The sequence below is a fragment of the Molothrus ater genome, chromosome 2, assembly GCF_012460135.2.
Source record: "Molothrus ater isolate BHLD 08-10-18 breed brown headed cowbird chromosome 2, BPBGC_Mater_1.1, whole genome shotgun sequence".
NCBI classification, from domain to species: Eukaryota; Metazoa; Chordata; class Aves; order Passeriformes; family Icteridae; genus Molothrus; species Molothrus ater.
This window is the reverse complement of record NC_050479.2, coordinates 18,670,505-18,693,046: the sequence shown is the minus strand read 5'-3', so window position 1 is coordinate 18,693,046 and position 22,542 is coordinate 18,670,505. Positions and strand designations below refer to the sequence as shown.

At 39.0% G+C, this 22,542-nt stretch overlaps 1 protein-coding gene across 1 annotated transcript in view; it reads left to right on the top strand.

The window, feature by feature from the left end:
* Positions 1-12,326, top strand: part of EGFL6 (EGF like domain multiple 6) — a 31,517-nt gene extending 19,191 nt beyond the window's left edge. Inside the window, exons 8-12 of the mRNA XM_036386775.2 lie at positions 281-607; positions 6,972-7,052; positions 8,189-8,275; positions 9,659-9,924; positions 11,090-12,326. Of these exons, the coding sequence (XP_036242668.1) occupies positions 281-607; positions 6,972-7,052; positions 8,189-8,275; positions 9,659-9,924; positions 11,090-11,185 (857 nt within the window). The 3' untranslated portion in view covers positions 11,186-12,326. The remainder of the gene's footprint in view (positions 1-280; positions 608-6,971; positions 7,053-8,188; positions 8,276-9,658; positions 9,925-11,089) is intronic.
* The last annotated feature ends 10,216 nt before the right edge of the window (positions 12,327-22,542 follow it).

The window sequence follows — 22,542 nt, the reverse complement described above, 5'->3', positions numbered from 1 at the left end:
AGTAAGGGGCTCTATGGCCTGTGTTACACAGTAGTCCAAAGAGATCATTACTGAGGGTTGCTTTGGTCTTTTCACTGTAACTCAGAGCTGTCAGTAGTGCAGAGCTGAGCATGCGCATGTGTGTTCAGTTCTGTGCAGAACTGAACTTACATCTCGTAGTAGAGAATCTAATTCTGAGGCTCTCTGGAACTTGTAAAGGACACCACAGTCCCATTTAAAAACGTTGTCATTGCTGGATGATTCCTTAGATGAATATTTTCTATTTTCTTCTTGGTTCTAGTTATCCCTGAAAAGTCAGTGAAGGAAATTGCAAGAAGCCCTGGAACAGCTAAGGACACAATTAAGAAACTTCTTGCACAAAAAAGCAGTGTGAAAAAGCATAAAACAATCAAGAATGCAATCCCAGAAGCAGCTGTGACCCCACCTTCTCAGATCCACTTGCAGTTGCTGGACTATGAAGGTGGTATTGATCTTGGTGGGAGCTACAGCGAGGAAGAGAAAGAAACTGCAGCTGCTGCAGAAGAGGAGGCTGAAGAGTCAGATGAAGAGGAGAAGGAAGATTTTGAAAATCAAATTGATGAGCGAAGCCTTAGAGGGGATGTCTTTTGTAAGTTTGTTTGTTTTTTAAAATGTCTGACTTCAATGTAAATATGTCTAAACACTAAAAAATCATCACAAAACCTTACAGACACTTTATCAGAATTTACTTGTAGAAAATGAATCATAGAATCATAGGATGGTTAGGTTCTAGTTAATGCTTTTGAAAATACATTTGAGGACTGAAAAACACAGCAAGGAATTGTACAGCATATTGGAACTAGATGATCTTTAAGGTCCCTTCCAACCCAAGCAATTCTATTATTATAACCGGTTTTTGGTACAGTTGTCTCAGTCAAACATTCTTCAAGGTAGTGGCAAAAATAATTACAATGAAGAACACACACTGTCAGTATTTAATTCATTACATTTTTCTCTTTCCAAAGTATAGCAAAATAATAAACACTATCCCACAGCAATTAAAATTATGATAATAAAATGAGAAAATTAAATTAACATTCAGTTTATTGCTATTTAACCTGGAAGGAGAGATAAGTATATATTTTTTTAAAGGAAGGATAATTTTAAAGTCTTCTGGAAAAAATGTTCTGTAATATTGTAATTCTGTAAGACAGCCAGGAAGAAATGTAATTATTCACTTAATACAGTGGAGAATACAAGCTTCCTTGCCAAAGGCATTCTCCTAAAATTGCCTTCTTTTTTTGTTTTCAGTGGAAATTGGCCTGTTTCAGTTTAAGTTAAGGATATAGACTAATATTGCTTCCTCAAATTATGCTAGAGAGCTGATAAACACAAGAAAATCAGGACTTTGCTCACCAATCTCCTCCCTTCCGACAAATATTAATAGTGAGTGCTAATGGCATTTTTCAAGTTTGCTGAAGATACCAAAATGGGGAGAATGACCCCTTAATTGAAGGGCAGCACTGCTATTAAAGGTGTCTGGCTGTAGAGGTAGACTGACAGGAACAATATAAAGTCCAACAAAAGCAGATGGAAAGGGACAGAAAAGCCTCATGCAACATTATGGATTTGGGATGACTGCTTAGGAAGATGCTTTGCAGTAAAAGGCAAGTTTTGCACTTCCCATTACAAGACAAACGAGGACACACTGGACAGATGGGTGGATGGGTGGGTGGATGGATGGATGGATGGATGGATGGATGGATGGATGGATGGATGGATGGATGATGGATGGATGGATGATGGATGGATGGATGGATGGATGGATGGATGGATGGATGGATGGATGGATGGATGGATGGAGGATGGGTGGATGGATGGATGGATGGATGGAGGATGGATGGATGGATGGATGGATGGATGGATGGATGGATGGATGGAGGATGGGTGGATGGATGGATGGATGGATGGATGGATGATGGATGGATGGATGGATGGATGGATGGATGGATGGATGGATGGGTGGATGGATGGATGGAACTCAGACATGTCAATGGGTGTCTTTTTTGGCCTGCTTGGACAGGTCAGGAAGGAGTGCCAGGAACACTGCCCCTAGGCTAGGGTCACCCTGGGTTTTGGTTAGAAGGACAAAGGGCTCTGCTCTCTCTGCCTGGTGATGCAAGGAGAACTTGGTCTCCTGTACTAAGCTATGGGACCTGATGCTATTGTGAAGGGGGGATTATTCAACCTTCCAGCTGAGTACTCTATGCTACTAGCTGGAATGCACTAATTTTCCAGATTTCAATTTGAGTGAGGCCACACAGGAAAAATCCTCTGTCTATAGGAAAATCCAAATTATATATTGTTGTTGTGATGATTGGTGAGATTTTTTTCAAAGACCTTCCCAACCAAACCAAGACATTTGAACACTATATACCTGGGCTAGGCAGAGAGGCAGAGTCTACTTGTTTCTACAAAAATTATCACTACAGCTGACAGCAGTAACAATTAATATTACTGCTTAAAAATATTAAAGCACTGTGTTTTATCTGTATTTTTGCCTATACTGCCTTTGTTCCAGTCACATCTGGCCTGGCCAGAAATTTGCCTTATAGATCTCAGAGATTAATATGTTGAATTTTTTAGAGAGATTTTATTTTGCACAGGGATTCTGGCAGAAAGTTCGTGTGCTACTTCATGCAGAGATAGCAGCATGCCCAAGATGTAGTTTCATTAAGTTTTTGAACTCTGTATTATCTGTGGCTTTCTTGTTTGACATCAGCTGTGATTCAAGGACTTAAAGCATTGTGCCATTTTCATTTAAGGCTACATTGCTTAAGTGTGTTTTCCTTCCTTTTAAATTTCCATGTGCTGTACTTCATCCTTGTTATCATAAAAATTCAGTCATGATTCAGGCGCTTAATTGCTTTAATATTTGGCTTTAAAAACACTTTCAATTTTAGTGATATTGAGTGATCCTTCAGAGAACATCATTAGCTCAAATTTACAGCTCATAAATTTGTAAATTTTTTCCTTTCTTTGCTGATGTCTATTCAGCAGATTCCTTCACTACAACATTAAATTCCTCCATATAATCCCCTCAAGTATTCACATAGCATCTGCCTTTTGCATTATTAATATTGGTATTGTTTGTCTTCCAGGAAGAGAAGTTAATTAGGAAAAAATAGAAAAGTCTCTTTAAATTGATGTATTATTTTATCATAGTAACTATACTACATGCTACGTACACAGGGAGCCATAGAAAAATATTGTAGGAAAAAAGGGAAATATATCAACATGGAAATTATTAAAATAGCCCCAACTACCAAAATACTGAACCTTCGTGAGAATTGGTATTTACCAATTTTTTTTTTAAAAACCCACACAATAGTTAAAGACAGCAAAGTGAAGACCACAACATGTAAGAAATGTCAAAATTAAGGTCATCAATGAAAAGTTAGATTTTTTCTTATATTTTTGTATCTTATGATACAGTTTGAAATTACTTCAAATTACTATTTTCTATGGGATTCTTGCCTTGTCCAGTGTGAAGGAAGGATCTGTCCTCTTGTGAAAGGTGCAGTCTAATAAATAAGAGTATTTATTTATTGATAGATTAATTATTTATTGATGTGAATATTCATCATTAATTATTTATTCATTATTATCAAAATTAATCATAAAAATGAGAGTAAACATAGTGTTGGAAAGCTCTTTATTACATGAGAAGTGCCCTTTCTGCATATGGGAGATAACACAGAGAGCTGGGCCAAAGTACTTGGTTATATAAGCAAGGATTGCAGAGATGCTACACTCAAGCTCCACTGAAATAATTAAGCACAACCTTAATTCTGACAGTTTCTAACATTTTATTGCTTTTTGGCTGTCATTGGTAATTCAGAATGATATTGCCAACTGCAACTAAATTCTAGATTCTGTACTTCATCAGTTTATGAAATTTACATCATGCTTAGAGCTCCTGTAGTATCATGTAGCCATTTTATTATACAGAGACACTTCCTTTGGTAGCATCAAGAATGATAAAGAGGGATTAGTATTTGGCAATACTAAAAGTGGACTCTTTCCCTTATGGCTTCACAGCTCTTGATGCTGAACAAGAGAATTCCCTCAGTTAATCATGATGTTTGCTCTCATTCTTTTCTGGTAATTACACCACTCTGTGAGCTATTAATGCTCAGACCACAGCTTAGTTCATAGCTATACATGTCAGATTTCTGGCAAATGTAATTCTTTCAGAGCAGGATGTGGTAGCAGAGAAATGGGATATTCCTGTGAGTCCAACCTAGTGGTATACCATATATATAGGAAGCTCATCTTAAATTTACTACGTCTTTTATTCTGCTTGATTTTTTTTCACAGTGCTCACTCTGTTTTTCTGGTTTTTGATGTTTTTAATGGGTTTGATGACATCAGTGGTTAAGAACATGTGGCACCATGATATGAAGGGGTTTGTATGTAGAGATTACATATCAACTGTTGCTGCATATAAGTTGATGGGAGGGCATCTGCAGTACAGAAGGAAGGATGGACTCTGCTGTGCCTAGAGTGGGACATATGTGTGCTTTTGTTAGTGAGATCTTGTTCTTAGGGACCATGAGAGGAGACCTGCCTTTCTACAAGACCACTTGATAGCAGAAGAGCTAAAAAGACTAATTATGACTCCTGCCTATTACTTATGAGGGAGTAAACTTTGGATCCTGGCCGTGCATGAGGATGATCTGTTTAAAATATAGGCACTTTCCAAGCAGTAAGGTTTATTTGAAACCTTTCTGTAAGCTGAAGCTTGCAGTTTCTCATAATATGCAGCTGATATCTTTCAGCGAGTGCAAACCTGATTGTAATGCCTGACTGAAAACAAAAATAGATTTGGAAACAAAACTGGACTCTTTTTCTGTCCATAAGAGTTCTTCACTTCATAGCACATGGCTACACCTGCACATATCTCTCTCAAGTGAATTCAAGTGTAATTCAATAACTTAACAAATAAATCATTCTGGCAGCTGTTGTCTTCTGTTAAATCACTCTTTCCAGAACTGATCATATTTTAATAGCTGTCTTCGTTTTGGCAAAGGTTTTCACAGCCTAAGCCTCTTTCACCAAGTACAAGGCCAAGTTTATGGCTTGAGAGTAAACTTAACACCAATCTGGATGTGCCTACTCCTAAATGTGTATATGTAAACAAAAATTAATTTGGAGAAATATGTATATTAATCCTTGCCTAAGTATGAATATTATCCAGGTGATCTAAGCAATGGACTGGGTTAGGGGGAAGCTGCAAAGACAACAAGAGACGACATGCTCCTGGCAATTCATCAGAAACTCATGAGATTGCATGAATCTTCTCCAATTCAGCACTTCTGGAAGTGCCTCTGGGCCTCTTTGTTAGTGTGTGTTGTCACAGGTGTACACAGAGCAATTTTTGACAGTTTTGGAGAAGAAGAAAGGTTAAGTGGATTGTCGCTATAGGACACAAAAGAGCACAAGCTCACCACCGTTCTCAAGGTGAAGGAAAAAAGGGAAGTTAATTTTCTGCCTCTAACATTTATAGTTTTCTAAAAGTGACAGCAGATTGGAGGGTGACAGTGACACCTCTCCAATGACACTGGTCAAACTAACAGTCTATCAACTCTTTCTTCCTCCATAAAGGAATGCAAAACAATGAGTTATTTACAGAAAGTGTGTGAGAAAGTTCACTACAAGAATGTCAACATCACAAGGCTTAGAAAATCTTAAAAAAACAGAGTGACAGTGGATGGCATAGCCTTTATGGTGCTAGGACCCTTTGGATTACAGTTGCTTCTGAGTATATTCTTAAAACTGAGTATGTGTGAGCACATTGGAGTATTTAAATGGAAAGCCCTGGCTCAGTCAAACTCATGGGAAACAAACCTCCCCTCTGAACAAATGTGCATCCATGTGAAAATAATGACTTTTAAAATTTTTGGCATATGCATATGTGATGCAATGCTGAGTAGGGAAAAGTAATTTTCATAGCTTTTCTTAGCACAGCTGCCCACAGGATGGGGCTGAAAAGTGAACTTCAGTTGTTTCAGGCTAATACATTCTGTAAGCAGTAATCCAAAGGCTTCTCCCTCACTCCTCTAAAATAGCACTTTCAAACTCCTCCTGTTTTCATAGGTGGTCATGAATATATCACAGGTATCACCTGCTTATGTGTTTGCAAATGACAGAATACCAGTGAAAGCAGATCCTTCCCTTATTTCGTGTGATTAGTTACTTACACAGGGTATGCATAAAGAAGTTGATATTCATGATTGTTTTTTTAGTGAGTACACTTATCTATTAATCACTTAAAATAAAACAAACATAATAATAGAATTTTAAAAGACTTATAATAATCTAGAGATTACTTGGCATAAACAAGAATATGGAATCTTCTATCTCACCAGACAGGAGAGCATTTCCCTTGGTCTCTGAGGCTGAGAAATAATGCTTCCTGAGTAACCACCTCTTTCAGGCCAATGTCTTAGAGAACACCCCTAACATTCATTGGTGCTGCTTTACCAACTCTTCCAGTCAACACCAGCTATCACTGCCCTGACTGCAGATCTGTGGGCCTTTGATGCCCTAACTTTTACTAACTTTTACAGCTGTTGGCAAACTGCTGCCAAGTCACTGTCTCTGTCTCTGCTGTCTGGTAGAGTTCAGTTTCATTTGATCATTATAGCAAGAAAGCAGATCAGGCTTCTGAGGAAAGATCACCATTTTATGACCTTGTGAATCTGTAATTCAGTGGAGCTGTAGCTCTAGTGCTTATGGGTTAGAAGGCTCAGTGCTGTAGAAAACAGCAATTTAAGCAATTTTTTTTAAATTCAGAGTATCTAATTGCTGTTAGGAATATGGCCTTGGTGGTGGAGTGGAAAATACATATATTGACTTATTTAAATAAATTATGTCATCTGGTATAAAGGAATAAAGTTCCATTTTCTGTTCCTGTGATGACTCAGTACTTGACAAGTTGTTTTCCCTAGCTCCCAAGGTAAAAGAAGCAGCTGCCTTTGGCCCTCATCTGGCACAGAGGAAAATTCCAGTGTCGAGACCAGAGCAAGAAGGTGGCTTACTTTTATCATACAGTATTTATTTTCCTGTGTATTGTATCTATTTGTGACAACCTGTGTTAGCCAAGCCAGAACTAGTTTAAAAGCCTTTAATATAAACCAAAGATTTTGTCAACACATTAGAGACAGTATCTGGCCAAACTATGCTACCAGTTCCAACGTGTCCTTTTCCAAGCATATTTTACTGTTTATAACCCATGCATAGAAAGTTTCCCTGCATTAGAACTTGACTTGCAATTGAATTTCACTTGAATAATTTCATAGTCATGAAAAAATAAAGTAGCTCCTATTGTCTGTAAAATGAAAACATGTTGAATAGCACACAAACAATATACACATGTGCAGGTTGACATTTTTTTTCCAATTTAGAAAGCAGTAGTCTCAGAAACAATGGATTTAGACAACAAAGCTCTCTAAATGCCATGTACTGCACGTCTCTGTCTCACGATAAAATACATTAAAATAACAAGAAGGATGCTTCTTTCTGAGGAAATTCAGAGGCTGATGTATTACTCTTAATCTGATCTGTCATGCTTGCATTGCACAGTGTCCCTTTGTGTGTGTGATGATTTTCATCTGCACAGTCATGAAGGCTGTAGTGTGCTCTGGCTGACACCCTTTTCACCCTTTTCTGAAGGTCAACTGATCTGGGCTATTCCCAGCTCCATGTAGTTGGATTATCAGGTGCTGATGTAAGGGATTCTTCTCATAGGAAACCAGTTTCTCTCAAAGCATAGAACTGGAACTTGAGCTGATTGCGACTATAGCAGTGTAACAAATGGAGAATGGAGAGTTCTAAAGCTGGCAGATCTCAAACAAGTCCTGATGCTCGAGTTCAACACTAACAGCTCCACCTATACTTGGGGATTTGCAGGCCATTGATAAACAGAAGTCACAGCATATAAACTCATGTGCAGGTGTGAGTAAAAAGACACTGAGCTAAAGAAATAATTACTACATAATGTTTTGATTTTTTGCAGTTGCATCTCGGTCAACACTATCTGAATTCAGATTATAATTTTAGAATGATCTGTACATTAATAACTGTATGAATAAAGAGCAAAATGTTTTAACAGTACTTAGGATATGCTCCTAAGTGCTCCTATTATCTCTGCCAATTTTTTTTTCAGTTGATTGCAGCTTCAGTCGAGGAGTTTGTGACTGGAAACAAGATGCTGATGATGACTTTGACTGGAATCCTGCTGATCGAGACAGAGGTATTCAGATAGCTGCCATCTAGACAGGCTTTGATTTGATGGACTACCCCATCCAAAAAAAAAAGGGGTGAGGGGAAACAGAATCCAGGATTTTTCTTTTCTATCAGTGGGTTATCTTTATAATAGAAGAAAAGAGGCAGAGGATGCTAGGAGTGGATATTGTTTCTTTGAAATGTCCAACTGAAAATAGTAATCAGCAATATATTTCAACACAAATAAATCAAAATAGTAAGAAAATTATTGAGAAAAATTAATTAAGAAAAATTATTAGAACATTACTGTTCAGAATTGCAAACTACAAGGCAATGCAAACCTTATTAACTACTTGTTGTGTCTCTCCAAGATTGGTAGGACATGTAATCACACATCTGTCATTTAGATGGATGTGGCAATGTAGTCACCCACATGGCTTAAATATCACTTGGATAACTGCTCAGAAATCTCAAACTCTGCAAGACAAACTCAGAATAAGCCAAGGGCAAGGGGCCTATTGAACAACCAATACATGAACAGATACCAATGGGAGCCTGCTGAAACCTCAGAAACAGCACCATGAGAGCAATGTGGGACTGCTGAGTGGGTGCACATAAAAAGGTGGGGCTGGATGAGTTTTTTTGAAAGGATCTCTCTTTCCCTGTGACACAGAAATGTTGCAGAAGTTGCTGCAGTAGTGACCAGTGGATCCTACAGATCCTGCAGGCTGCTTACAGTTACCACACACACATTCTCTTCCTCTTCTTTAAGAGTCTTTCCATGTTAAGTCTTTCTTCACTAAACCTTCCTCTCCTGCTCCACATAATTCCCTAAATCCCTTCTCTGTGCTGTCACTCCCAAGTAAACCTTACCCTGGCCTTATCCTGTCTCCCTGAACTTAACATATACTGATTGTGACTTCATTTATGGCCCCAGATGTTTTATTCCTTTAAGACTTTGTGTGTGTTTGTCACTTCATTGGTCTTTCAGGACTTGGAAATAAGCTGTCAGTTCCCTTGTGAATTTGTCATTAATGCAGAGGACAGTGGAGAGAATATTGAGCTAGCTCAAGTACTGAAATAATCTGACCACAGAGGCACAGCAGCATGTTTCAGACTTGCATTTGGAAAACAGATGGTTTTGCCTTCAGAAGATAGTGCAAGGAAGAATGACTGTAATTGCCAGTGAAATATGAACTCATCTCCTCTGTAAACTGATCTGACTTCCAAACCTAGAAGTTTATTTCTTGCTAAGTACACTTCCTGCTGCTCTTCTCCAATGTGATTTTAAATTATTCAAGTAAACTACTTTCAGCTTCCCCTTATTTTCTTAGCAAATGTATTCAAATTGCTAATAAATAACACTAGTGCATTAAAGATAATTTTTTAAAAATTATTTTCTTTTTACAAGGTGATGGCTACTACATGGCAGTTCCAGCTTTTGTGGGGCACAAGAATGATATGGGGCGTTTAAATCTTCTCCTCACTGACCTCAGACCAAAGAGCAGCTACTGCCTGATTTTCAGTTATCGGCTTGCTGGTGAGAAAGTAGGAAAGCTTCGAGTGTTCCTGGCAAACAAAAAAAGTGCTCCTGTCTGGGAAGAGAACAAAGGAAAAGATGAAAAGTGGAGAACTGGAAAAATAGAGATATTTCAGGGGGCTGAAACAACCAACAGTGTAAGTATACCACAGTTTATTAGCCAATTACCATAACCAACATGCTGGTTTGATTTCCTAATTCTCAAATGTTCCACTAACTGTTTTATAGGCATCAGCAACCAAAAGGCTTATCTGAAATAGGAAACAGGAGCCCACATTTTAGGGGGCATTAAAGTTATCACCTGATTGTAATTTCAGAACTGAATCACCCCAATTGGTTAGAATACTGATGCCAGTAATTCTGTCATTTTGTAAAAATACTGCATCACGTCATAAATTAACACAAGTAATCAAAATCTGCCCTTAATATCTCATTCAACAGAAGCCTACATGCATGCCTAGAAAAATGAAAATTTTTCATTTCATAGAAGAGGTTGCTCTCAAACCACACTAAATCAGACCATTCTAGCAAAAGGAGACATCATGTATAATCAAAGGGGGGCCATCACCATAGGAGCAGGGAGTACCAACAGGGAACACTGTGCACTGATATATGCCAGAAACTGCCTCAATCAGGACTTCCTCCTCGAAATTCTGGGGCCTGCTTTGCATTTGTGTAATGGAACATTTTCAGTGCTGTGTAAAGGCTTCTACTGTATAATTGAATACAGGGAACATAAAGGAAATGCAAGCCCTTTTCAAGGTCCTTTGCACAGCTGGAATGATGTAGAAAAGCTCTTAAATAAATGAGAATCAGAATATAAAATAAAAAACTCAAACATTCTATTCATAAAAACAACCCTCCTCTTTATATATAGTATACATACTATATTCAATACATACAAGAGTGTGTAAATATATATAGACTATGCACACAAAACCTGAGGATCCAAATAGATCAAAAATGAGCAGTTGTAATATCTTGAATAAATGAAATGCATGAACATCACATGCTGTGATAAAACTACATTATTATAAGAGGATTTCACTCAATTTGCATTTTTTTACAATAAAAGTAAATAATCTTATTAAAGTAATCCATCTGGCATTGTAAATCTGTGCAGTGGATTTTAATCTAGTTCAAATAATGTACAAAAGCTTTAAAAATGGCAAAGATTCAAGTAATTAAGTCCTGTGTTGTAATAAAATATTCTTCATTTATAGCATTATAACTAATTAGGAGTTGCTAAATGGTTGAATAAACTACACTTCCACCCTTAATAAATATATTTTCTTATGACAGGTCACTTTTGAATCAGAACGTGGGAAGGGTAAAACTGGAGAAATTGGAGTGGACAATGTTATACTAATTTCTGGTCCATGCCCAGAAGATGCCTGATAATGGACATTGAAGTATATCAGATTTAATCCTATTTTTCACACTTTATTAGTAGTGTATTTTTTGTATTCTTTTTTAATTAAAAAAACAGAAACAAAACCAAAACAAACCTATCAATTTGTGCCTTGAATCTAATGCAACAATGCAAACAAAAAAACTGATGTGCAAGATGCAGATCACACTTTTTTGTGAGTTCTTCTAATTTTAATACATGCATTGAGTGTAATACTACTGTATTTTATAATTCAAGGTCAGGGTTTCTGAAGTATTATTTGTCAAGCTTTTTTACAATTCTACATGCTTTTTTTTCTTCAAAATCTTCTTGAGGCTATTCATTACTCTTCTGTTTCATTTCATCTACTCCGTAAGAACATAAAGCAGTGTTTAAGAACATGTTACTGCTTCTGGTGACATAATTAACTTCTTAGTGGGTATGTTGTTCTAAAAATCAGTATGCCTCACCCTGTGTGCAGTAAGGCAATCACACACAGAGCCAGGGTGTTTGTTTATTTAAATACTTGTGCAAAGATGAGTGCTAGGTAAATCCACAAGTCAGGACAACAAGCAGAAATGATGACCAGTATTTATATGTTGCTAATCTTGATATATTCTACTTGTCTAGTATATATTCAGTGTTTAATACTCCACTATTGCTGACTTGTGCTGAGCTGGCTTCTTATCTTGGGCAGCCTGGTGGCCTTAAGTGTTTACTATTGTATTATTGCTGAGCTGTGCTGAGCTGGCTTTGTTTTCTTCTTATCTTGGATGTCCTGCAGTAGCACACCCTTCCTCCCAAATTTTGTTACCCCTCTGAGTCTGGATGAGTTTGTTTGAAAGGATCTCTCTTTCCCTGTGACACAGAAATGTTGCAGAAGTTGCTGCAGTAGTGACCAGTGGGTCCTACAGATCCTGCAGGCTGCTTACACCAGTTCCCAGTGATCTTTGAAGCATGTTGAGCCCCAAACTTTAAAAAAGTAATTCTATTGACAAATAATTTATATTAGGCTTGAGGTAAATATTCAATCTATTGAACAACTAGGAAGAAAGTAAAGACCTTCATTTCCGTTCTGAGCTAAGAAAGTTGTAAGTGGATTCATGTCTTTGAGATTTATTTTCATTACCAATAAAGTATGTAAAATACCTTGATTGTCATCAATGTCTTTGAGTCACACAAATCAGTGAAAAGAAATGATCCCTTTATAGTTTATAAGCATTTAATGTTCACCATTAACAGATGATGTTACCAATTGGCACGGAAATACAAGAGCAAAAAGAATGGCCCCTTATTAATGTTTAGGAAGCTTCACATTATGTACTGAACAAAAGGCTCCTGCTGGATTGCAGGCCTACTTTACCCCATTAGAGGTGAGAAAGAATGATTTTCATTGTCCAGGAGACAGTATGACCTAGTGGCCACATACTAAGTCTCCTCTTACACAACTGAAAAACATAATCTTTGTTTGAGTTCCTTCATGACCCTTTAAACATCAACAAAAAGGATGGGGATTATCCACTATCCCCAGGAGCAGGAAGGTGAGCAGAACTTTCTCCCACAGAGCAGGAGCTGCCACCCACTGCCATGCTTGTCCATGCTCACAAGTGCATGTCAATGGACACATACACATTTGAAGGACCAGAATCCAGGTTACATTTTTTCTGAAAAGAAGTCAAATGACAATGCTGTGAAAGATAAGAACATTATTTTTGTCTTGTCATCTCTGTGGAATGTACCTAATGGTCTGGATTCTAAGGGAACAGAGAAGCCCATGGAAAAGCCCTGGTTCAATATACGTGCATACATTTTCCTCTTGATTATTTCTGTGTATCCCCTTCCAGGCTGACTGCTCACTGTGTATTATTAGTGACCCTCTTATTTTAGTTTTTGTATGAAGAAGGGTACATCCAAAATGACTGAATAGAATTTTGTACTCTAACACTGAAGAATTTTGAAGAATTCAGCCTTTATGAACCTGAGTTTTTTTAACAAAAACACTACGCCAGTTCGAATACCTTGAATTACACACATGAAGCAAGGTATGCTTGAGAGATTTCTTGTTGAAACACAGTATTTTTGTGCTGTGCACACAGCTGAGGAAAGGATAGGCAGAACTGAAATAACTGGAAAGTTTACAATGGCTATGCAACCAGGAAATGCAGCTTTTTTGTGAGAACTGGTTTGTGTTACAAAACAGATGCTCTTGGAAGTGTACACGGACTTCAGCTTTGACATGAGAATCTGTTTCCTCGTGTCTTTGGACTTGCTGTGGAAATTGCAGAAAAAGGACTTGGGTAAAGCAAACTCTATTTATTTTAAGAGCAAAGACTGGTAACTTCAAAATGAGGGCAAAGTTCCTTCAATATCGTATTGAATGCTGACTGTGATTATGTCAGGATGCCTGAATATCCTGGTCACACTGAGGCAGAAAAGTGAAACAAATATTTTTCTGGATTCACTCCTCCTTGTCGACTGAAGTTGAACTATTCTTACTGAAGATGAAAAAAATGAAGGTTCAATTTTACTGAAGTAAAATTCTGTGTCTAGCTTCAAACAGCAATAACTTATGTAGCACCTCTAAATACTAAGAAGCCTAAGAATCATTACAGTCTTGAGTGTTGCAGTGTTTGAAGTGCAAATGATGCATATATGTGGAGCAACTGAGTCCACCTAAAAAAGAGCATCTGGGCATTTCTTGCATGGGCAGTTACTGGGCATAGAAAGATAAACACTGCCTGTGGAAGGCATGATATCTAAAGGGTATTTGCTCAATACACAAACAACAGAGAGTTAACACAATGAATATGGAGTTAATATTTATTTGTTGTTTGTTGAATCGTAGCCCACCATGAATTATCACTGGGACCAATACTTTAGTGGTAGAATTCCATCCAAAAGTCAAGTCAAAAAGATTTTGTATTTCATGGAATAAGAATATTATTTGCACAGATCAGTACCAACTAACTACAATAACTGCCATAAGGCTTTCTGTAGTAGATGCAGAAGTGGTTTTCCATTTGTTTGCAATGGATTATCATTCACAAGATAGCTTGCATCTTAGCATAATTCTAGCATAATAAGATCTGAATAGAAAAACTGAAAGCTTTTTTTTGTTGTGGATAAATTCAAAGATAGCTTCTGCGGAAGCAACAAAATAAATCCATTCTGTTCAGACAGTCATATAAACCACATCAGTGCATCAGCAAATTAACTGGTACTGTTTGCAACATTCATCCTGAAGATGGAACTGCTAAGGGCAAAACCTACATATTTCTCCTTCAGATGAAAACAGTAAAAGGAGATATTATGCCTATAGTCATTAATGCCTCAAAATGTTCCTGACAGTTTTCCATTACTGTGAAATCCATTATCTGCTTGATTATTTTAGACAGCAAGGAAACTGCACTGGGAGTATTTGAGCAAGTTAAAGTTATGCTGTAATCAAGTGGCTTGAACTTTGATAATATCATTTATAACTGTCAAGTCTGATAACACACTTTAGAGACTACCCTGCTTGCAAGTTAATGAAAAAAAAGAGCTTCTAGCTAATTGCCCAAATCTATACTGCATCCTTCAAAAGCTACTCAACAGATGTGATCACTTAATCTTGAATGTTGTAACAAAAGGTTTGAATCACTTTTCTTCATCTGCCAAAAGAACTAACAGAGGCATTTCATTTTGACCACGGTGAATACATGGAAATGCTGAGGCATGTTCCCAAAAGATGGTTATCTTTTAACCTGCAGTTGAAAGGAACTTAAAACATTTTCCAGCTATTAGATGTTATTTTATATATTAAAAAATTATTCCCAAATGCAATTTTTCAGGATCAAAAAGATCAAGATAATGAAGAGAGGTTTTCAATAACTGCTGCTCATATTTACTTCATAATTGGTATATTGTTAATGATAGATTCATACAACTGCCTGTATTGGAGGTATTGTAACTCATGACAATATATTAATGAAAAGGTAAATAGCAATGAAGTGTGAGTAATTAACTTGGTCACATGTTACACTAAAGCTCATTGCAGTGAAAGATTTTTAATAGAAAATAATTTCTAATTTGAATAATTACTAACCTCTCAAATACCTGACTTTAAAGGTTCAACAAAATTAGACATACAGTCTCTTGGACCCTCCCCTGATCTTCAGGAAGGATATATTATACAACTGTTGAGAAAACTGATTATTAATTTTTTATTTGGGAAATACTAAGCTGGGGAATATTCAGCCTTCTGTGATTCAGTGATTTTTTTTTAATAGCCTGATACTCTGAAAAGCTCTCAATTTCTCAATATTTCTGTATTGCCTTATAGCAATTTCTATTTCAGATATACTCCTGAGCAGAAACTTCTCTTTCAACAGATTTGAGAAATCATTTAAAAAGTGATCCTTTGAGGTCCTCAGATAAAAGCTAACTTCAATCACACATTTAGAGTGTTTGATTAATTCATCTAAAATGAAAGGGAAATACTTCAAAGTTAAACATTATGTAAATGTTAAATATTATGTAAAATAATACAATATATGATAAACAATTATTGTATTTAATTCTGATAGAAATAAGGTCTGAGTTAAAGGAAACAGCATGTCTCTAGACACGCTCTAAAACAGCATTTAATTCTTTTGTTTCATATGCTTCCTTTTACTTCCATAAAAAGATGGTGCTTCTCCAACACCTAGGATGGTTTGCAGGAGCACTAAATAGCTCCTCAGGTATGTTCTGACAGGGCCCAAGCTCCAGCTCTCTCTCAAATGATTCCCATGAAGAGCTTGGGAGTCAAAATGCTCCAAGAATCACTCCCTGGAGGCAGTTCACGTGCAGAAGTGCCACTTTTTTGTTGTGCAGAGGAGGTGACATGTTTATTTTTCTGCTGTTTGCTCTTTAGAAAGACAGTAGCAAAGTTAGCAGCTCATTCAGCCACTTGAACTCTTTGTCCAGAGCAGATCACCCTGCTCCATTGCTTTCTGCTGCTGTACAGTGCTTAACTTTGATGCCCAAAATCTGTTTGCTGAACTGGACGCCTCTGGGGAGCACTCAGTAAATCTGACTGATGGTGGATAAAGCAATCAGCGAGAGTCTGGCTTTGATTTCATGTTGATAGCAGTTTAATGTTAAATCCCTGGGGTTTGATTCACTGCAGGTTATTACAGTTGTTGTAATCTCCATGCTTTGACTCACTGCAGTATTATATTTTCTTGCTATATTTGATATCTTAATTCATGGTATTTTTGTGTACTGCACAAGGATTTGCCTTCCCCCTTGAAAAAATGACTCAATTTACAATTATACAATACAATAAAAAACCAAAAGTCATAAACAGGATAAAATGGTACAAAATAATGATAAAAACTTTTAGAAATAGATCCCATAAAATAATCAGAAACAATACATTTCAAAATCACACAGAAAAAAACTATCCTCCCCTCAAGCATTAATTTTATTCTAAACTAAGTAATGTTAACAGCTGATTTTAAAAATGCTAGAACAGATACTGTAGAAATACTCAAGAAAGGCACATGCTCACTTACAGTGAGTTAATCATTAGCATCACCTTCCTGCCCAGGATGTAAATATACGGGAGTCCTAATTTTCTTTGTCTTCTTTGAAATTGCCAGGATTTTAGAATAGTCACCCTTTGTAGAGGCAAGGGGGCACTTGTAGACTGGCTCAAGTATGTGCACTATTGAAAATGCATGTGAAGGTGTGAATAGCAAGATAATAATGTTTGCCTTTATGGTTCAAGAGAGTTAAATTGAAAGGTGGCTGCAAAGAATCTTGTGATACTGAGTGACTGTGCAAGCAAATGGGAAATGGAAATTAACTGTGGCTCACCACAAGTAATGGAATTAGAAAAAATAATCAATCTACTTTACATCAATATCGTCAGTGCCTCCAAATTAGCTAATACCTCTAAGGAAAATTATCTGAGAGTGACTGCATTTTCTTCTGAAAACTCATTTGCACTGAAAAAGATCCAGTATATTTTTCTTATATTTCCAGTACTGGTATTGCAGTCCACCAAGTTGTGTAGTGGTGGAACACAGGATCACTTTGTAGTTGATCTACTTGCTGGTTCCTTCAGATGTAACTATTTCAAGAGCACTGGGTGTATATAAAGAACCCCAGGGCTGCCACAACAAATTCATATTTGGTTCATCAACACCAGACTGGTTCACTGCCTATGCATAGCAGAAAAGGAGACACAGAGAGAGCTGCTTATCTCAATTTCCCTCAAATGAAGTATTCTTCAGTGCTTAACTAAGCAAGTTACTCAGGTGGCTTCATAACACTCCACTGACTCTGGCAGAATTTCTTCATAATCCTCCTGGCAATTCAATTTCAGGTCTTCCAGGGGGTATGATACTCCCACCATGTACTGGAACTCCTGCCAGGAGGAAGAGCCAGGAAACACATGGGAAATGTCTCTCATCAACGTACCCAGTTAACTTTATGTGCATCATCCTCATAACCCTAAATTCAGCACATTCCAGTGTTACAGAAAATGCACAGGAATCTCAAACCATGGAAATAAACAGCATGAGGAGCATTACTGCTCAAACTCATCCACTGCTCAGTGCTGGAGGCTTTATCTCATCACACAGAAGCTGCATCAGTTCAACACCAGCCTAAGGAAATCCAGGGCCTCATCCACCTCCCTCTCAGAACTGGATCAGAGCCTGAAAATGTGAAAGTGACTCTTGAAATGAACAGCCACCCAAGAAGTCACTCTTTGTGTGAATCAACAAACTTCAAATGCTGTGATTGAAAGTGCTCTCATGAAATGAAATCTGAGTCCCAAAGTATGGCCCAATTCTTGGATTTTCAGAATCTATAAATATGACATTTATATAGGATTCCCTTCTGCATATCATTAAGGATTGATGGAGATGACTGTTCAAAACACTTCTGTGTTTTTAATTTAATTATAATGTTTTGCTTCGTGGTTCATATTATGGTTTTTGGTTTTTTTTTTTCCTCATTTGCTAGTACAAGGTAGGGAGCCTTTTTAAGAACAGAATCGCATTTCAAAATTTTGGCTTTTTTTTCTGGGAACTCTAAAAACAGTACAAATTCAGACTTATTGACAGGATAATCTTTAAACAAACAAACCTTAAATTGAAGAAAGCTCTTCAGGAAGAATTACAGTGGTGGACCACACAATGAATGTCATAGATCCTATTAAGACATTAAGATAGGACACAATTTTAAAAATAAAGTAAAAATATTTTTAAAAATTATGAATATATTAAATCCATGCATTTGGTTTTGTTGGGGTTTTTTCTTTAAAAATAACAATTTTTTTTAGAAAAAGGAAAAAAAAATTATAGAGGCTTATTTGAAGTATATACTGTTCTCTACAGAAACCTTATGATGGACCAACATTTTTCCAAATAATTCTCTGGATACTCAATACTTTTCAGTTGGCAGAATATCTCCATCTGTTGAATAGAAGCCTATGCTTCTAGAAATGCAGATACTTATCACAGCCAATACTGAAGTTTCAAGGAAGTTATCACTGTTACAGTAGCACTGATATTATCCTGAAAAACCATACAAAGACATGGCATACACATATATCATTACACATGTATACATATATGTATGAATTTACTGAGTGTATAATTTTAATAATTGAGAAAGCATTATTGCATCTGTTCTATAAATGGGAAACTGGAATAATGATCTCTTATTCATTAGATCAAAGACAATTTAATGGAGATGCCCAGACAGTTCTTTGAGTGAGAAACCAGTCTCCAGGAGGGGCATCCTCAGTTTTGATCCCATCTCAGAGGAGGGCTAATCAGAAGGAAAAAGCCATGCTTGTTTTTGCCTTCCTGCCAAGGGAGCTCTGTGCCTCTGTAGTAGGCAAGGCACTTTCAGCTGAGGACATAAGGAATCCAACATGTACTGTTCTCTTAATCACACAGGTACAGAAGATTAAACAAAACTGGCATTTAAAGCCTTGGAGCCCCAAACTGAAATGAAACTGCAAACTCCTGGATATTGCAATGAGAGCTGCTGCTGAATTCCTGACGTATGTGGGCTGCAGAAATACTTCAAAATATGTAACACAGGCCGCTGGAGGACATGCCACATTTGAACCTGGAAGGTTCTGATCCTGTTCTGCTATGTTACTGTGCCATTTCTGGACAGTCATGCTTCAATTTCTTGATGTCTTGTTTCATAAAGTCTTTGGCATAGGTTTTGTCCCACACTTTTTTTTTTTTTTTGCTGTGTGAGACACAAAGACAAGGCAAAAAGGAAGCCTGATTTCAACTGTGGCATTCAGCTACTCATTGTATCACATGTTCAGTCCCTGATGAATTCATGAGTCTGGCACAAACACACTGTGTGTGAAGAACTGAACAGCATTAGCAATCAGTGTATAATGCAACCAATTCAGCACTAGCAAGGAAAGGTTTGAGATCACTCAGTGATGAGCACTGATAAACTCGTTCACTACAATAATTTAATAAATTGTTTATCTAGTTTTTTTACATCCTCTACAACAACGCAAGGCTTTTTTTCTCTGTGTGGTTAGTAATGGTGATGTTCATTATGTCAAAATAAGGAAAAGAGGTCTGCAGTACATGATATTCTTGCCAAAACATATTTGGCGCCTTCAGGTAGGTAAAATCAGATTACTGACAGCAGAGGGCAACACAGACCTCATTAGTGAATAGAACATCAAAAAATCATACCAGCATTTTACTGTATCAGAGTATAAATCCCAGCATCATCAATAGATTTGCTGTAGAGCCAAAATTCTGGAAGTAGTAATCACTTAAAAAATAATTTTGAACACCTATGTGAAATACATGAAAGAGGAAATACATGTGAAAGAAGAAAGCACTACAACAAAGGCTTTACTTTGTTTATTTCCACAAATACCTTTACTTTGATTAAATTAAATTTACTTTTAGGCATTTCCTGCATAATCAGACATGTCCAACAGACTTCATCATATCAAAAAGCTATAACCTTGTGAAATTTTATATTTATTTTCTTTAACTCTCTGTATACCAATAGCTCCATTTAGTATCCAAAAGATTAGTTAGTTATACCAAAAGTAACACAATACTATATTGAAAATAGGAAGTTTTACAACTTTTTTTGTTGTTGTTGTTGTTTTGTGTTAGCCTTAGGTCTGATACTCATTTACCTTGTGTGTCACCCTGCCTTTCCAAGCCATGTTTGCTCGAGAAGGACCATATCACGACTGAAGTTGAAGTTTAAAATCACATGAATGTCACTTATTTTTCATTCATCTTAGGGCTGAGAGGAGCACGGTGGGGCTCCCACAGCCACACAGAGAGGTACCAAAGGAAGGCCATGCCCTGCACAGGGGCCACAAGGCAGCATCATAGTGTCTCCCATAGCCACGTCATGTGCCAGATCCATGCCCAAAACAGCCGGCAGCCTCCGGGGAAACTGTGCCCTCATACCTGAGGCTGCATGGACAGCAAGTGATTTCCACAGTTCCTGCTCTCTCAGGAGTGTTTTCACCCTGCGGCAGCCCCAGGGACAGCACAGGTGCCCTCAGGGAATACGCATCCCACAGCAGAATCCCAGGATCAGTTTGCTTGGAAAAGACCTCCGAGATCAGCAAGTGCAACCCCTGAGCCAACACCACCACCCTGTCAGCCAGACCATGGCACTGAGTGCCCCATCCAGACTTTCCTGAACACCTCCAGGGACGGTGACTGCCACCTGCTCGGGCAGTCCATTCCAGCATCTAGTCACTCTTTCTGTGAAGAAATTCTTCCTAATGTCCAACTAAACCTCTCCTGGCACAGCTTGAGGTGATATCTTCTCATCCTGTCACTAGTTGTGTGGGGGAAGAGGCCGACCCACAGCTGGCTACAATCTCCTGTCAGGTGGTTGTAGACAGCGATAAGGTCACCCCTAAGCCTCCTTTTCTCTTGGCTAAGCAATCCCCGCTTCCTCGGCCGCTTCTCATCGGACGTGTGCTCCCAACCCTTCTCCGGACACGCTCCAGCACCTCAGTGCCCTCCCTGGAGTGAGGCGCCCAGAAGGGGGCACGGTAGTGGAGGCGGCCTCAGCGGTGCCCAGTACAGGGGAAGAATCGCTTCCCTAGTCCTGCGGGCCGCACTGGTACAATGGGATGTGGTACTGGTGTTCCTGCTACAACGGGACGTGGTTTCCCTTTCCCGACACAGCCCGCGCCCGCAGCGGAGCTGCCCTAGCCCGGTGTCCGCCGGCAGCGGTGGGAGCAGCGCGCAGCCGCGCCGAGATGGCGGCGCAGCAGGAAGCGGGCGGGCGGCGCCATGTCGGGCCCCGCTGCGGAGGTGAGGGCGCCGGCCCGGCTGCCGCGGCACGGGGCGTGCGGGAGCAGCGCTGTGTGTTTCGCCAGGGGCAGCAGGAGTGCAGCTTCTCCGCCTCAGTAGCGCCCGGGGAGCCGCCGTCCTTGCCTTGGCGGTGAGGTCAGGGGAAAGTGGCAGGAGGCACGAACCGCCCAGGTGCTCCGCAGCCCTGGTTTGCCCTTCTGCGCGGTGCGAGCCCCGGCTGGCACTCGGGACCGAGGGGAACGGGAAACAGCGGGAACAGCGCCCCGAGAAGCGGGGCTTTAGTAGGTAGGGCTGTGCTTGCTTTTCCTCCTGCCCCGGCTGTGCGGGACAGCATTTCGCCCTTGAGCAGGACAGCAGTGGGTCAGAATTAAGCTAGACGGGTACGGGGATGTGTAGCAGGAACGGGTTTGAGGAGCCAGGGGAGGTTTAGGTTGAACATTAGGAAGAATTTCTTCACCGGGGTGATTAGATGGCGTGGATTGCCCAGGGAGGTGGTGGAGTCACCGGCCCTGGAGGTGTTTGAGGACATGGCACTCAGTGTCGTGGTCTGGTTTACAGGTGATGTTCAGTCATAGGTTGGACTCGATGATCTCAGATCTTTTCCAACCTAATTAACTCAATGATTTTGTGAAGTTTTAATGAAGAATTTGGAGAAAACCCCACAGAGTTAGCGTGCCCCTGGCATTCTGGATCACATTTAGAGCGTGTGCGGGCCCACCCGTTTCGTGGGAAGCCAACGCGGGCAGATTTGCAGGCTGATCTCCCCCAGATTTCGTGGGCTGCTGACCGAGATGGAGGCTCCAGTGGGGATTCTCAGCCGCTGGTGACATGAGCCTGACCGCCAACCTCGGCCACACAAGCTGTCACCTGTGGCTGGCTTCAGCGCCAAGGGAATGTGAGCTGCTTTCAAATGCACACGGCTGGGCTGCTGCTCCCAGCTGCTGTAACCTCCCTTCTGATTCATATCGAAAGTGCCTGTAATTCCACCCACGGAAGAGGCTGACCTTGGATTGGAAGCTGCAGGATGGGTATCTGTAATGGTGCCG